This window comes from Camponotus vicinus, unplaced genomic scaffold, assembly GCF_025532165.1.
Source record: "Camponotus vicinus isolate PSW18456_S1 unplaced genomic scaffold, iyCamVici1.0 SCAF_2, whole genome shotgun sequence".
Taxonomy (NCBI): Eukaryota; Metazoa; Arthropoda; class Insecta; order Hymenoptera; family Formicidae; genus Camponotus; species Camponotus vicinus.
The window spans coordinates 4,889,038-4,905,776 of NW_028141956.1; the positions used below are offsets into that span (position 1 = coordinate 4,889,038).

Below are 16,739 nucleotides of genomic sequence, written 5' to 3' on the forward strand. Positions count from 1 at the left end.
TCTCTTACTCCTCCTTCTCCTCTTCCTCCTCTTACAATCTTCCTTTCCTATGTATCCCGTCTACTAGATGTCGCTTCCTCTCAGGCTCTTTGAGATTCGGATTTGAAATGTCTGCTTCCTTGTCAAGATCGATAGACGAGAAATTGTTATTAGAGATGGTTGTACATACAAATTTAATCCATCCTTTAACGTACTAAGTAAATTTATGCTTGATGATTAAATCGGAAATCGATTAAGAAAAGATCGGTGCTAGATTGCTATAAAATAGATAAGATTGGAACAATCTAGTATTTTATTTTACATTCATCAATCTATGCAATGCAATTAATATCACGATTTATCATTATAAACTGCGTGGATGTTTTATAATGAGCTGAACACATTTTTATAGAGAGAATTTCTGAGGCATATCGCGCGCGTATTTTCTTCTTTCACTAAAGTTTTCTCGAATACAACTCGATTTTGAAAGACCTTCCTCGTCGCGATTGTGAGCCGAAAGGAAATCCACTTATATCCAGACTGATCTCGATCAATGTTGTTCTCTGGGCCACGGGCGATCGCCATTCGGAGACGACAAATAACGCTGCTCTGTGATTTCACGTTTCACCTGGCAGCCGCATCGTTCCATTCCGCTCCGCAGATTCTATCGAGCGAGATATCGTTGAGATATCATTCAACCGCATCACACGTAACACATATATGCACACACATATACACGACTCTGTATTAGATATCTCTAATATTATTTTAAAAATATATTCGTAGAAAACTCAAAATTTAAATATTGTTTTTAACAAATTTTACTTCTATTTTTAATAGATGTTCAATATTTTAAATTGTAAATGTTATTTTGTGCACTCAAGGGGTTTCCTTCAAAATTTGCACAAAATGTGTAAATTTAAGTAGGAAAACATTTCTGACCCTGAATATACGTGAAAATATTTATGTGATAAAACAATGAGATACATAAAAAAAGTATACATATTTGTAATTTGGCGATTACATGAAATATTATAAACAATGTAATATATATATATAGAATCACTATTATTTCTTTTATCTTTGTATTTATCAAATATAGTCTCAATCAATATCTATCGATTTTTCTTGACTAGAATTTAACTTGGTCCACCCATTTAATTTAATCCATCAAAATCGCAAATTAGATGTGGAATGTCTTGTATACACATTAGCAGATTGACATTTTCCTCGACATGTTGATAAATGAGACATCCACCTTGCTCGAATCTCGGAAGGCACTTCGTGACGAATGCGAGAACTCCATTTGTGCCGAAAGCGATCTCTCGATTTAGAGCAACGTGTTCGATTGTCATCGCTCGGAGAGCGAATAATACCGGACGTGATTTCACGTGACAGCTGTTCTGAGCCGACAGGATTTGACTCCGAGAGATATCACGATATCGCTCGACGATATCTCACGAGAAATATTAACTCGTCGTTTTATGCTGAAGCTGCGAGCGCTTTTCTTCCTCGTCCGGTGGTGCTTGGTTTCCTTTGACCACGACCGCAAATCTCCCGCTTCGGAAAAGAGCCCCTTTATCGTTCGCCGGCTTCCAGGAAGAGGAAACTCGAGGAGGCGGCGGCCCACAGCGCCGACGTCGTTCATTCGCCACAAAAGAGCAACGGGCAAATAATACTGGATGTGACTTCGTGTTCTTTGCTACCAGCTGCCGCGACCGCAATCTCTTCGGGGCGGACCACGTGATTATTCGTTTACTGTGCCGCGAGAAATTCTATTAAACCTAGAGAACCCCGGGGTCGCGCGAGGCCGAGTGTAAGATTTAAAGATAAATAGAGATAAACTCATTTGTAAAATTACTATTATGCCATGCAGCACCATAAAAGAATGCTATAAGTTGTAAGACAAACTGTTATCGAATATGCGATCAATTTTTATTTTTATTTATATTTTAATAATTAAATTTTTATTTTTATTTGTATTTTAATAGTTAAATTTTCATTTTTATTTATGTTGTAATAATTAAATTTGAAATATATGAAGCATTGCCGTGAATTAATTCAAAATTCAAAAAATAAAATTTAAAATAAAAATAAAATAAAATTTTATTTATATTTTAATAATTAAATTTGAAATATATGAAGCATTGTCCTGAATTAATTCAAAATTCAAAAAATAGAATATTGTTATTTATTTATTCGAAATTTATTTCACTAACACGCGCTTCAAATTTTTATATTAAAATAATTTTTATTTTTATTTTTATTAGTTCAGTCTCTCATATTTTCTCTACTGAAATATATTATTATTTAATAAACTCTTTTGAACGAAAGTCGTTTTACTTTCCCGTTCAAAGCGAAACGCTTACCGACATAAGGCTGATGTTCGACGCTTGCTGAGCTATTAGCGGCTAATTAGCCATTTGCTTGCCACTCGACTGCTGTCAGGCTCCACATGAAAAAAAAGAAAAAAAAAGGGGAAAGAAAGTAGCGCAAGATCGGTGAAGTGGGAGGAAACGAAGCTCGAAAACGGACGGGATGAAAAGGCGCACGTCGAGGGTGAGATGCACGGATTTATCATCATCCCTCGCCGATGCTAGTGCTCACCTATACGTTTATCTTTCGCGGTAAATGGGGATGACGTCAACGCGCGAGGGGACGACTCAATCAACCAAAATGCCCCGAGGTTTCTGCCGCGTGGCAAGTAAGGGAGGGAGAGAAAAAGGGCGAAAGGATGAGGGGCAAGAGCCGCAGGATAGAGGAAGAAACTACAAGAAACATGTTTCGTTCTCGAGATAAGAGAGAGAAAGAGAGAACGAGATGTATACGTACGTCTGACAGATGAAGTAGAAACACGGTGTTATGTGGCTTTTAGGAGCTTGGTCGCCTTGGAACTTCCGCTGTTTTTATTGTCCTCTTTGTGTGCGTCCGTCTCTTTATTTTCTCCTTTCTGCTGCGCTACTTGCCCTTTTATTTCTAGTCACGATTCACGTCGTTCGCGAAGGAAACCCCGCTTCGATGCAAACAAGCTCGTTTCGACGATCTTCCCCTGACATTCTCATTCTGACGGAGGTATCTATTTTTAAACGGTATTCTTCTCAAAAGACGTGGATCGCGTCTCGAAGGAGAAAATTAATTCAAACGCCATAGAAATAAAAAAACTTTTTTGTCAAAATTATTGTACAATAGAAATTTTATTTTATTTCTGATCATATCGTTATCACATATTTTAGCCATTTTTTATTTCGAATTTTTAATAACTTCGCTGTAATTGTACAAAAAATCCATTTTCTTTTTTTCTCATAGAATTCTATCTTATTGTACAAGAAATTACTTTTCAAGAAAACAATTTTTTAAACTTTTTCTTTCGTTCGTTGATTGAAGGTTTATTTCATATATTTCATACACACCCTGTACGTTTCACGAAGCTTTGACATTTAAATCTGGTGCGACACCCCCCATGGAGGCGATTCGATTTACGTCAAGTCGACTTTAGCTATTACGCGAACGCGAAAGTGATTTAGCCGCACACTCTGTATGAAAGACGAGAATTTCGCGGCTGGGAACACCTGCAGCATTTATCGTCGGAATCACCTGCGAGACGCTGGGTTTTCTTTCTTGCACGTGCACGGCCGAGATATTTTCAATTAACGACGCTGATCGTGCAGGAACGAAGAACACGATGAGAGGAAAAGAAGAGACACAAACGCGAGTTAGCTCGTCATCAGATTGCCACGGAACTTATTACGCGATGAAGCTGCTCTGGGAGTTGAAACTGCTGTATTTTAGGAACGGTTTTTCCTTCGTCATAACTTTCACATTGTCCGTCAGCGAAACGATATGTATTTGTGTTTCTTTGTCCAACACAAGATTCGTCATTTTCCCTTTCTTTTTCTATTTCCTTCAAAAATAGATTTTTGATAATTTTCTATTTCTTTGAATAACAAATTAAACGATAACAAATTAAACTTTGTGCGTTGTGCTAAATCATGGCATGCGAAATTATTTTTTTTATTTACTGACAATTATTTATTTATTTATTGACAAATAAGAAATTCATTAATTTTTTAAATTTCGACAGGGAACGTAGGATCTGTCAGATCACCGTCATCGTAATTTTTCTGTAACTTTTTATGCAGATGCAAATAAAACTTCACTCGCCGTATATAATAAATAAAAAAGTATAAAAAGTTTCATTTTGCTTTAATTTTTATATTAGTTTGTAATTCATTGATCACTTGTAAACCAATATATTCTGATAATATTGTTTGTAACAAATTCTATATCCCATGGGATTCTGCAAACTCCCTGCTCTCCCACGTCATATAATATTTTTTCATGTTCCTTGTGGAGAGTTAAAATTATTCACTAACATATATCCACTATAATTGATTTACTAATCAATTATATATTTCTTGTTTGTGAATAATTTTAATAAATAATTATTTTATATATTAATGTGTAGAATTAAATTACATATTTTAATATATAAAATATAGCAATATAATACAAAAATTGAATTTTTTAACATATAATAAATTTATTTATAGAAAACTTTTTATAAAAATTATAAAAATATGATTTCCCAGACATATACTTTATGTTTGAAATATTTAGAAAATGCAGAGAATTGTTGTAAATTACATTATGTCGAATCTATTTATTAAATTTACTATATTTTCATAAAGGATCGCAAAATTTATAACCGATAATATATATTTTATTTGTATATGTATACTGAATATTTTCAACATTAACAGAAATCATCAAATTGAAAATATCAAACATACTTATTATATTGTTGTCTCAGATAGTTTCAAAGGTCAGAATATTGAAAATAATTATTAAATTTTTGAAGGGTTTCACTATTTGATTATTACTATTTCAAACATATTTTCTTTATTACAGGTGTACTAGTGGTAAACGTTACGTGGCGAGGTAAAACGTACGTAGGGACGTTGCTGGACTGTACGCGTCACGATTGGGCGCCACCCCGTTTCTGCGACTCGCCGACGAGCGACCTGGACGCTCGCACGCCCAAGGGACGCGGTAAGCGCGGTCGCGCCGCGGCCAACTCTACGCCCGGTAACGACCTGAGCAACTTCACGGAGACGAGGAGTTCCGTGCACAGTAAACTGCGCAACGGCGGCAAGGGTCGTCGGGGCGCGCAGGGTTCGCCCGCGGCCAGTCCGAGTCCAGCGGCGTTCGTGCCGCCGCGGCCGGATCCGGCGGCGAAGCGGAAGTCACGCGGACCAGAAGAAGAGCAGGACAAGAACAAACGACGGGCGCCGCCGCCCACGCCGCCTAGTGGTTCGCCACCCGCCAGTCCGGTTTTGCTCGAATGCCCCGAGCCGAACTGCAGTAAAAAGTACAAACACATCAACGGACTCAAGTATCATCAGAGCCACGCGCATGGTTCTGCCGATGACGAAGATACCAAGGAGGGTATCACCAGCATGTCGGAGAACGACGAGAGTAACATCGAGGCACCGAGTCCAGCTACGCCAGTGAAGTCGCCGGCGGATAAGCCCGAGGGTACGCCGGTGAGAACAACGAGTCCACCGGCGGCACTGCCCCCGGAAACACCGCCGCCGCCACCGAGGGTGCCGTCGCCCAGTATAGTAGAAGCACCTACGCCTGTACTCGCGGATAAAAATATCGTGAAGCCCGGCGTGTTAAGGTTCGGTCAGGATGACTTGCCAGCGCCTACTTCCACAGCACCCTCGTCGAGAGTGCAGCAACAGTCAGTGCAGCAGCAGCAACAGCAGCAACAGAGTCAATCGTCGTTAGGCTCATCGAATCCGCCCCAGAGCCCCAGCCCACATCCCAGTCAATCTCCTAGGCCCGTGCCTTCACCGCATCCAAGCACGAACATTCCCCAGCCCCTCAACATACCGCAACCACCACAGCCATCTCAGATGCAGCAGGCGCATCAATCGCAGAATCCGCTTCTGCAGCAGGCACAGCAGACGTTGCAACAGGTCAGTCAACCGCCGCAACAACAGTTGCAATCCGGCGTTGGCAGTCAGCAGCAACAACAACAATTGCAGTCATCGGTTCAGCAACAATTACCGCCGGCGCATCAATTACAATCGGTGTCGCATCCTCTGTCAGCTCAATTGGGTCAACCCGCGCAGGCTCATGTTGTACAATCGGCTGGGTTACAGCAGCAACAACAACAGGCTAGTTTACAGAGTATAGCCAGTCAGCATCCAGGTCTGCAGAATCTGACGACTCAGGTATCGCAGCAAGCGGCGGGTCTACAAACGGCACCGCCACCGCCAGGTCATTCGGGTCAAGGCGTACAGTCGCATTTACAGCAGTACCCGTTACATGCGGCAAAGATGCCACAGTTCAAAGTAAAACCCACGGCGGCGCTGATGCCAGAACAAGACAAAAGCAAGACGAACACCGATGCGCGTGTTTCCAAACCGCAGGGCTACAAGAAGAAATCACGAAAATCGCCTGGTGGTAGTCCACATCCGTCGCCGCTCGAAGCGCCGATTGTTGATTCAACACGTGATGACGTACAGAGTCCGGCCTACTCGGACATATCGGATGACGCGGCGCCGGTACTCGAGGCCGAACCGGCAGACAAGTCCAAGCAAAGCCAAGAGAAGGACAACAAAGCCACGGCACCGGCGCATTTACCTGCTCACTTCAGTATGTATCCGTACTATGGTCAGCCACCTTATTTGATGCCTAGCGTACCGGATAGTAAACCGGTGGTAGACCAGAAACCGAGCGACCTTACGCCCAAGCAGGAGATCAAACCGCTCAATATACCACAGATGCCTTCGATGGCGAGTTTACAAAGCGTCGTGTCGGAAAAGGAGAAGAAGGAGCTGAGCCAACCGGTTCCACAGCCGCAACAGCAGCCACATTATTACGGTGCTTATGGCGGTTATATGCCGGGTTATCCTTACCAGCCGCCACAACCAGTCTCGCAGCAACAGCAACAGCAGCAGCAGCAGAGTCAGCAGTCACAGGACCAGGAGCCGCATGAGCAGAAAGTCAAGATCAAGCAGGAACCACAACCACAACCGAGCCTAAAGGACAAGCAACATGAAAATCATCAAATACTCAAGGAGAGTATCGAGATGAAGAGTCAAATGAGTCCGTATCACGTCTATCATGGTTCACAGAGTCAAAGAGCGGCACCACCGCCACCTCCACCAGGACCCGTTCAGGACGATAGGAGGTATTATCTGTATCCGGGTGAGCAAAGAAGAAAAGAGGAATCGAGCAAACAGAGTCAACAGGCAAAGGCGCCACCGCCAAGCCCGAAGCATCAGCCGAAGCAAGAGAAACCACAGGATCTCGGCAAGAGTGAAGACTCTAAGAGTAAGCAGGAAGGTGTAAAACCGACGATGGAAACCCAGGGACCGCCGCCACCGCCTACCTCGCAGTTCACTTACATCCATCCCGGTGCTTACATGCCAAGCCCGCAGCATTATGGCGCGCTGCCATTCGATCCGGGTCATCCGGTATATCGCGGCCTTGGTCCTATGTTGGTACCTGGTCCTTATTCAAGTAATCCCTACCTTCACCAATTACCCAGGTATCATGCACCAGAAGATCTCAGTCGACCGCCTGGCGGTAAGGCGCTAGACCTGCTTCAACATCACGCTAGTCAGTATTACTCACAAGCGCATAAGATACACGAGCTGCAAGAACGCGCGCTCAAGTCACCGACACCCAAAACGTCCGCGGCGTCTGCCAGTCCATCTTCGGCAGGTCCGACACCCGCCCGACCTCCCAGTGGTCCGCCTACGTCAGTCGCAGGCCCGGGCCCTCCGCCAGGCCAAGGCCAGCAACCGTCCGGCAAGCAACAGGGTCAACCGGGTAGTCAGCAACAACAGCAGGGTGCAGTGGATGCTAGTAATCTCGGCAAAGACAATAGGTCGCCACCGCCACAACGGCACGTGCACACGCATCATCACACTCATGTGGGCTTGGGCTATCCCCTATTGACAGGACAGTATCCCGCTCCCTACGGAGGTAAGCCTCTCGTCAGACCCTGACAGTAAGGCGACCCGCGGGACCCAGCGAAGCGAGAACAAGAGAGAACCGTGAGCGTGAGAAAGCGAACGCATGCGTGCGTTAGGACAACCATCTTTTCATCTGTGTAAATTTCGATGGTTGATGATAACGATAAGAGTCGATAAGCGTGATAAAAGGTGCCGCCAAGCGTCTTGTGAGTGACGCATTTTTGCGAATAGTGAAAGTGGCTGGAACGTCAGCGACGAACATTTTTAGGATTGTGCGTTTAAGCTTGTGCGGAGCGACTGGCGATTGACTTAATCGCAAATCATCCTGATGTTGGCTCGGTATTCGTAGGTTTTTATTAAATCCGATTTTGGATTCTTCGAAATAATACTATAAACGAATTGATAACCGGCCTCTTAGGGAGCACTTTTAAGTGAACGACGCGATTGCGATTGTAATTGCGTTTTAAACATGTATGTTCGCGCACTCTTGTCTGAGATCAAATTGGACTATGGAATGATTTTCTGATGAATAACAAATGGCGAACGGCCACTTTTAATTTTCGGGAAGAATCCGGATGACGAGTCATCCGGTAAAAACGGGTAAACTCGGCTAGATATTATTTAGAGCCTGAGTGTGTCTAAACCGTACACACCATATTGGTGCATAACATGATGAAAAGAATGAAAAAGAAAAGAAAATAATGCGAATTCTGATGTGCACAAGGAACTCGTGCGATAGGAGACGCCTCCATTTGAGAGTCGATCTGCACGCCGAGTCTCCGCCGAGGTACTATTTTATTATCAGACCAATATAAGAGATGCATTTCTTCTTTTTGTACAAAGAAAAGAAAATTACAGTTGAAAGGAAAAATTCGATTGAACCTCTTCTATGTGGGCCCTGCCTATTGAGGACCCAATGTCGCTTGTAAATAATTTATCCTCAATTGTACATTCTGCGGACGCGATAAAGAAGCGATTCAGTTCGCTCGCGTGTAGTGTTGCATTTTTTTATTTATATATCGGGCACCACGCACGCACGCGCGTTTTCTGCATTGCAGACAATGGATTTGGAATTAATTATTATCGATCCTTTCTCTCTTTTCTTTTAATAAAAATTTCTTATTTTTGATCATCTTAAATTGAGAATTTATATATCTACTTTTTGTATACTTAATTTAGATGAAAATAAAGATTTAATTTTTACATCTTTTATTTAATTTATATTGAAAATATTCAATAACACAAGTTAAAACCTATTGGGATAATATTCCTTATCATGGTCGTCAGCATCTGCAGTCGAGAGAAAACGCGCGACGTCTAAAACACTCTGTATATTTATACATATATATGAGTCTCGTATATAGCGATGAATTGAATATTTTGGAAATATTGAAGTATAAGTGCGGTTGTGTGTTGTGTAGATTAGCCGTGTAAGCTGTGTACTGCAAGTAGGGCGCATGTAGGAATTAGATATATAGTTCAGACTGTGATAATTATTTATCGTGCTTCTTTTTCCGGGTCGGGAAAAGGTAACAGGATCTTACGTGGGCGAGATCATCATCCAGTTCCGGGTGATGGGCATTCACGTGTAATAGTAATTGACGACGATAACGATTTCATCGAGTTTGTTATGGATGTTGATGCTAGTTTGTCAGATTGATTGCGATATCGCGAGAAAAGTGCAGTTTCTAATGGAATGCTATGAATTAAAAAGTCTATGTGCCAGAAACACAAATTGAACAATATGATTTGAGCGAGATGAAAAGCGGTACTTAACTACTTGCATTGAAATGACGTGTTGGAATGCACGTGATGGCTTTTCCGTTCTGTGACAACATGTACATTTTCTCTTTACAGTTTGTAACAACATTTGATATATACAATTTGTATGAAATCTTAATAAAAATATTTTTAATTGTCACAGTCCATCACGAAATTTTATGGACATGCGCGATCGTCGATTAACTTTCAGTGCGAATGATTAAATGTTTAAAACTCTGAAATACATTTTTTTGAATCGTTTCATATCTAAAGAGTATGGAGTATCGAATAGCTTTATTAGTACTTGTTATTGAAATTAAAAATTATTATTTTCATGTTTTTCTGTTGGCACTTAGATTCTTTTTAATTTGTAGTATCTATTCTCTGTCCTCATAAACGCGATGTATATTCGCGTTCGTATCCTTGTATCTTTCGTTAGACATCGGTAGTCTTCCACGAAAGCTTCTCTCTTTTGCAGCAAAATAGCTATCAAGACTTTATAGTTTCCCGATGCGATTTTTGCGTTCAATCGCTGGTGAGTGATTACGATTTCTGTTACAAGAGCATCGTTTGCAAATAAGAATGTTGTTTTTTATCCATTATCTGGATATAAAATGGATACAAATGCAACTTCAAAGTATCTTTGAATTTTTGATGATAACGATTTCATTGATAAATCATGGTATTAATTAAATGTTTCTAGAGAGTGATATTTTCCTTATCTTGTCGATAATCTCTTTCGTTCCTTTTGTGCTTTAGAAATCGAAATACAATAACACAAAATAATATTTATCAAAAAAATATGATATAATGTTTTTCGTATTTTTGCAAAATACATACTTGTCGAAAGAAATAAGAAAAATGAGTAAAAATATATATATATTTAGAATTCTAATATATATTTTTTTAATATATATATATATATTTAAAATTCGTCTAAAATTTTGATTTCTCTCCGGATGAATTTATTTAATATAAGATTTATACATTTAATCTTTTCTATCTCTTTCACTATGTTTAATTTCACGTTTCCTGGGGTTTTATGTTACCTTGCTGTTGCAATGTCTCAATATAGCGATACTCTTGTACGATGGAAAACGATCACCAATCAGCAAACTTAATCGACCAAGTCTACGCTTACGGAGCCAACACTGCCAGGACTTTCGCGTGAACGAGGGAAGTCCGCAACCATACTAGGGAAATGCATTATAGGCGCGAAATCGCTGAGACAGAAGTAAAAATGAGAAAGGGAGATGGAGAAAGAAACAATTACTTATATGCCACTTTGCTTTCCCACTCTTCATACACATATCCATCATCATTTTTCCTCCTAGTGATGAAAGTAGCTCGGTGTTTAGGTATCTCGAAATATACGGGTTTCTCCTCGAGTGCAACCGAGCTCGAGGACGATGCATTTCCTAAAGGATTGCATTAACGATCGTCTCGAAGATTTCGTCTCGAAGAGCCTTACATGTGATTTTCATATCCATGAAAAACGGTTGCAAGTCTATTTTCTGCTACGTCTTAAATATCATAACTCGTCAAGTGTAAGAATTATTTGCTAGGATTTAGGAACATTAATAGTGGCATCGAACAATTTGCAAAGATCAAGTTCAGTGTAAAAACAGAATCGTGCAATATGTATCGAAGTGACTGTACGGATTTTTTAGCACACAAAAAATGTTCCATTTTTATATCTAGGAATAATATTTTTAGCACACAAAAAGAAAATTCCATTTTTATATATAGAAATAATAATTTTTCTTGAGTATCACGATACTTTTCAGTTTCTTATATTGTTTCTATAATATTTCATGATTATCCTAAATAGAACATGATCTATTGGATTTGTATATTTGAATCTGTGAACCATCTTATATATGTCACATTAACCGATGTCAATAAATCAATTATTTCTATCATTTTCATTTTTAATGGTCATTGATATTTTCATCGTTTAAAAGTAGCAACAGATATTATATTTCCACTGTGTTTCCAAGTTATCAATATTTCTTCTCCGCTTGCATTGAATGTCACACAATTTCATGTTACGTAATAGGAACAAATCGCATAATACACAGATGATAAGAATAATGAAGTTATTTTCTCAGCGGTGAATCTTGGTCTCTCCTTCGGTCCTCCGCCCCCCTTCCAATAGCCGAAAACGCGCTTCGAAATTTTGGTTCCGGGTGCCGCGGGTCGCCATCATTCGAACAACAATAGCAACAGCTGGAAACGAAACGCGCTCATCACGCGCGCGCGCGTTCAGAGTAGGCGCTTCAGAGTGATCGTGACGAAACATTAATGGCCTGCTGTCTCTCTGTGTGTGTTGCAGCGGCAGTGCTGGCGAGTCAGCAGGCCGCCGCGGTAGCCGCCTCGGTGATCTCGCCATTCCCGCCCAAGTGACCCGCGGCCCCCGCTCCCGTCTTATCCGGCGGAAGCGCCGGGGGCAACTCCGCCACACAAGCCCATCACACACATCCGGCGGCGGCGAACGGTGCGCCTGGTGAGGGACACCCGCACGGCACCGCCGCCAGCAGGCAACCGTAGGAGGCATGGACACGAGCGAGCAATGTAGCCGATGCGACTTAGCGGGATGCCGTGTGTATGTTCCACGCGCTGCGTTATTGGCCGAATTAGCGCCTAGGTGTAGCCAAGTAAAGAAGGTGATGATGACCGGATCAGGATCAAGATGTAGCAAAGAGGCTCTCTGTGTCGTCCGCGTTTCCCCTGCGACGTCGATCAGGACTGAAATCTTGAAAGAGCTAGTTGAGATGTTAGAACAACGATGACTGATATGACAAGATGGATTCTATTGTTCTTCTCTTCAACAACGGCGCAAGTACTAGGGACTGAAGATTAAGTGGACGGAGCTAGATGTTAGAACAATGACAATGATGAACGTAGCCAGTAGAAGATGGACGTCTATGGTGTTCCTCCTTGTGCTGTGTGTTATTCACTTTCTCGATGACGTTAATTGAGAACTTAGAAATGATGATATGGATGTCTTAAATGGTATTATCCATGTTCACGAACTAGAGATTTTTAGATATGTTAATCAAGGTGTTAAAACTGTGAATCATGATTATCAGACGATTAAAAGACGTTTAGACGAAATCAAGACTCGTGGGTCATCTAATAGAAAATCGACTTTCCAAATTAGGTGCAAACATGAAAACTAACACATATAAACTAACACTAAAAGAATGATAAGAGACTGAACTCGATTTGACGCACAAATACAATGTCCATTCTCAGACAGAATTATAACGGCGATCCAGCTGTTGAACTGATCGTGGTAGGTTCGACGAGACGATCGTTAGCGAGCAATCCTTTGGTGTATCGAACTATCGGATCGATGCTCGCGTAGAATGAGAGGATGAGTTTTCTCCTTGCGCGTTTTATTCCAGCGCCGAACGATGCCCCCATGTCCCGCTGGATTCGCGATCTTCGTGCAGCTCGTTGAAACCAGCCCGCTAAAATATCCTTGTCCGTGTACATAGTGTATATCTTAAAAATACGCGCCACGTAGTGTACAGACGTCTACGGCTAATGTAAGGATAAGGATCGGAGGCTCGATCTTATTCCAAAGGTCGAGGTCTCTGATAGATTTCGAGAAGAACGACCTATCTCGCGAGATGAGCGTTCTCGAACGGGATCGAACGAGAGTTGCCTTGTTTCGGTGTAGACTGAGCTCGCTCAGTGCCACCCAAGTTGCGCTGACTCCTCGTTGACGTCTGTCTGATCCTGGTACAAGCTCGATCTTTTCTTTGCTTTCTAGTGCCTATAGTCTTAGATGGATACTCTGTCTAGATAAGACGGTAGCTCAGAAAGAAACGGAGAGATGCCGATCCAGCAAATATTGACTGACAAGTAGAGGACATTCGTAGCTGGCATCCGAAGTTAATAGAATAGATAAAGAAGAGTCTAGTCCGTACCGGGATGAGGTGTGAGACCATATGTGACAACGGTCGCGAGGAGCCAGACATCTCATTAGACTGAAACACGCGAGGACGGACGGTGCTGTCTTCGCGTTCACGGGGCCGTGCTGGCACAACAAAAAATGACGGAAAGCGTGGATTTAATGCGTGCCGGGTGCGAGCGCGGCTCCGCCCCTGACTCTCAAATTCGAGGCGATGTGATGGAGTTTTTATCGAGCGTAGAAACTTAGGAGCGAGCAAGCGAGCGCAAGCGTATGTGTGCGTGCGTGTAAAAGGAGAGAAATAAAATATAGCACTCGTATGTAGGATACACGAGATGAAAGAGAGTAGCGAATCGCGTGAGTCGACTGCCTTGTACAAGCATAATGTGTGCGTGCGCATTTCCGCGATGTACGGTAAATCCGTGTCGATGTATTTTATTGTAAAGAAATGAGAAAAAGGATTGTAAGAATTATATATGCGAGCGCAAATTTCGATTTTTGTAGAGAAATTGTATAACTTGCTGAAAAACTAAACTATCTCTTAGGGGAACAGAGACTCCATGATTTGTGCGACCGATCAAACGATCTAATGCCGATAAAACGACCAGAGAACTCGTCTTTACGAGACGAGCGTGGTTAATAAAGGCGTGCCGAGAACAAGACAAGAAAGATAAAACAGAGACGACATGTGTAATGCGATGATTCTAAATAATTAAGTGGCGTTAAGTGACTGTAAATTTGATGCTAGAACGCTATTTGTTTACTAAGATAATGGTAGCCAGCGATGTGTGCAAAAGTTAGGGAAAAAAAGGGAGTGAGAGGCGGAGAGGGGGGCACGATCCAAAGAATGGATAAATAAAAAGAGCGAGACGTACAATTACGTATGCGCATATGCGACTATATATATATGTATGTATAAACTACATAATATTTGTTCAGTAACGACTATCGTCATCCACTTTATATATATATATATACATATATATATAAATATTATACGATTTATTGAGATTATTAATTATATATTATTTTATTACTATCAATGTGACGTAAGATAGAAAATAGAAAGAGAGAGAGAGAGAGAGAGAGAAAGAAAAAATGCGGCGATAAGAAATTTTATCGGGTAACGTTCGCAAATGCCAAATCAAAAGACATGGAAACGATTGATGATGCGTTTCTCGCGTTTCAGAGCGTTAAAGAGCGTTAAAGAGCAAAATATTTAATAAAATGAAGAACGGAAATAACAAAACGCAATGCAACTACTTTGCCGAATATGTGAACGAAACCACGATAGAGAGATGCACGCGCGCGCACTTGAAAGGACGAAAAAACGTATGTGCATGCTTGGTGTATGTGTCTACATATATATGTGTGTATGTATGTGTGAGAGAGAGAGAGAGAGAGAGAATGAGTGAAAGAAATAAAAAAAACCGTGTGATCCGCCTCAGTTTTAGTGAGGCGCCCAGCGGACAAAGGGGTGGGCTTTAAAAGAAATAAATGCTGGTGCTGCGCTGTGATTTTTGTAAAAAGAGGAGGCAAATAATATAAAAAGAGAAGAGGAGCCGACCGAGAGAGAATACACATGAAAAGATCGAGGAACCCGATTCTGCGGGATCTTCGCAAACATAAAAAAGAAAAAGAAAAGCGAAGAAGAACGAGAAGAAAGAAAAGAGAAACACGCAGAGAGATAGCCTGAGTACCTGGACCCTGCCCTGGTCCGCGTCTGCCTCCGCGAGCGGAGGTGGAAAAAGGAGAGAAAGAGAAAGAGAGAGAGAGAGAGAAAAGGTGAACGAGAAATGAAGAATAAAAGAGTGAAAGAAAGAGTGCGCCGCGATGTTTCGCTCGATTGTACAGGCTGTAAAAAATGTATTCGCTTTTAATAAGAAAGAAAAAAAAAGAATTTTAATATAGATCGTTAATCTCAATAATTAGAAAAAAAATACATATATATAGAAAGAGAGAGAGAGTGAGAGAGAAAGAGAAAAAGAGTTGTCGTCTCCGAATCACAGTCCTCGTAATCGGAAAGCTTTATATTGCGTCTACACTCGAACTCGAATCGTACATTACTGGAAAACGGGTTGGTTTACAATGTTTTGTGGTTCAAGCAAACGAGCCCCGCTCTCTGTGCCCCCCCTGCCCTTCCCGGCTGCCTCCGCTTATCCTGCGGAAACGAGATTTTCCTTGAGACGCGCAACTCGCTACCCATGTGTAATAGAGAATGAATGTAATTAGTAATTGGAGGCAATCTCCGTCTATCCTAAGGATACGATATTGTAGCGAGTACTACGCATATTTGCTAGGACGTTGCATAATCGAGTATCATAGGAAAAAGAGGAAGAGAAGAGAGAAGGAGAGATAGATTGTATGAGAGAGAAAGAGAGCGAACAAAAGCAAAGCGTGTATGTATGTATGTGTGTACGTGTGTATATGTATGTATATGCGTGTGTAAAAGAAGAATGAGAGACATGTATAAGAACGAGTGGTTAACGATGAGAACTGAGACATAACATAATAAACAAGGACCCTTATTCTCGTCTCCTTTTTTTAGAATGATAAAAATAGTGACTCGTTACGCTTTATATATTATACATCTCGAGTATATATGAATATACGAGTAAAAACATAACGTACAGAAGCAGATACGGAAGAAAAAAAAAACCATGCAGGCATCTTGTCGTTAAATTGTAAGATATTGTGTTCAAACTCCAGAATGTACTCTGATCCCCCTTCCTCAGACTACTATATATTAAATATATTGTGCACTATGCTCCGACACTTGTCCATACAAATAAATATATTGAAAAATCTCAAGACTTCTCTATCTTTATTTTCCATTGCCTTTGTAATTCAAACTTATCCCATTTTCCCCACTCGAGAAAGTTTAAAAAAAAAAGATATTTATTTAATAAATTGTTCTATTAAAATTTTAATATGTCAAATTATATATATGTATCTAAAAAAAAATGTCAAAAATATATATATTTATTTCAGATATATATATTTATATATCTGAAAAAATCTAAGACTATAAAAGATATAAAAATATACACGTATATTATTTAATAAATTTTTCTATTAAAATTTTA

General features: G+C 40.9%; 1 protein-coding gene across 5 annotated transcripts in view; it reads left to right on the forward strand.

The window, feature by feature from the left end:
- Positions 1 to 16,464, forward strand: part of LOC145967218 (uncharacterized) — a 197,490-nt gene extending 181,026 nt beyond the window's left edge. For all 5 annotated transcript variants that reach the window (XM_083091883.1, XM_083091882.1, XM_083091885.1 and 2 more), the window contains 2 exons: positions 4,888 to 7,980; positions 12,067 to 16,464. In XM_083091883.1, coding sequence (XP_082948009.1) covers positions 4,888 to 7,980; positions 12,067 to 12,137 — 3,164 coding nt within the window. In that variant the 3' untranslated portion in view covers positions 12,138 to 16,464. The remainder of the gene's footprint in view (positions 1 to 4,887; positions 7,981 to 12,066) is intronic.
- Positions 16,465 to 16,739: the final 275 nt, after the last annotated feature.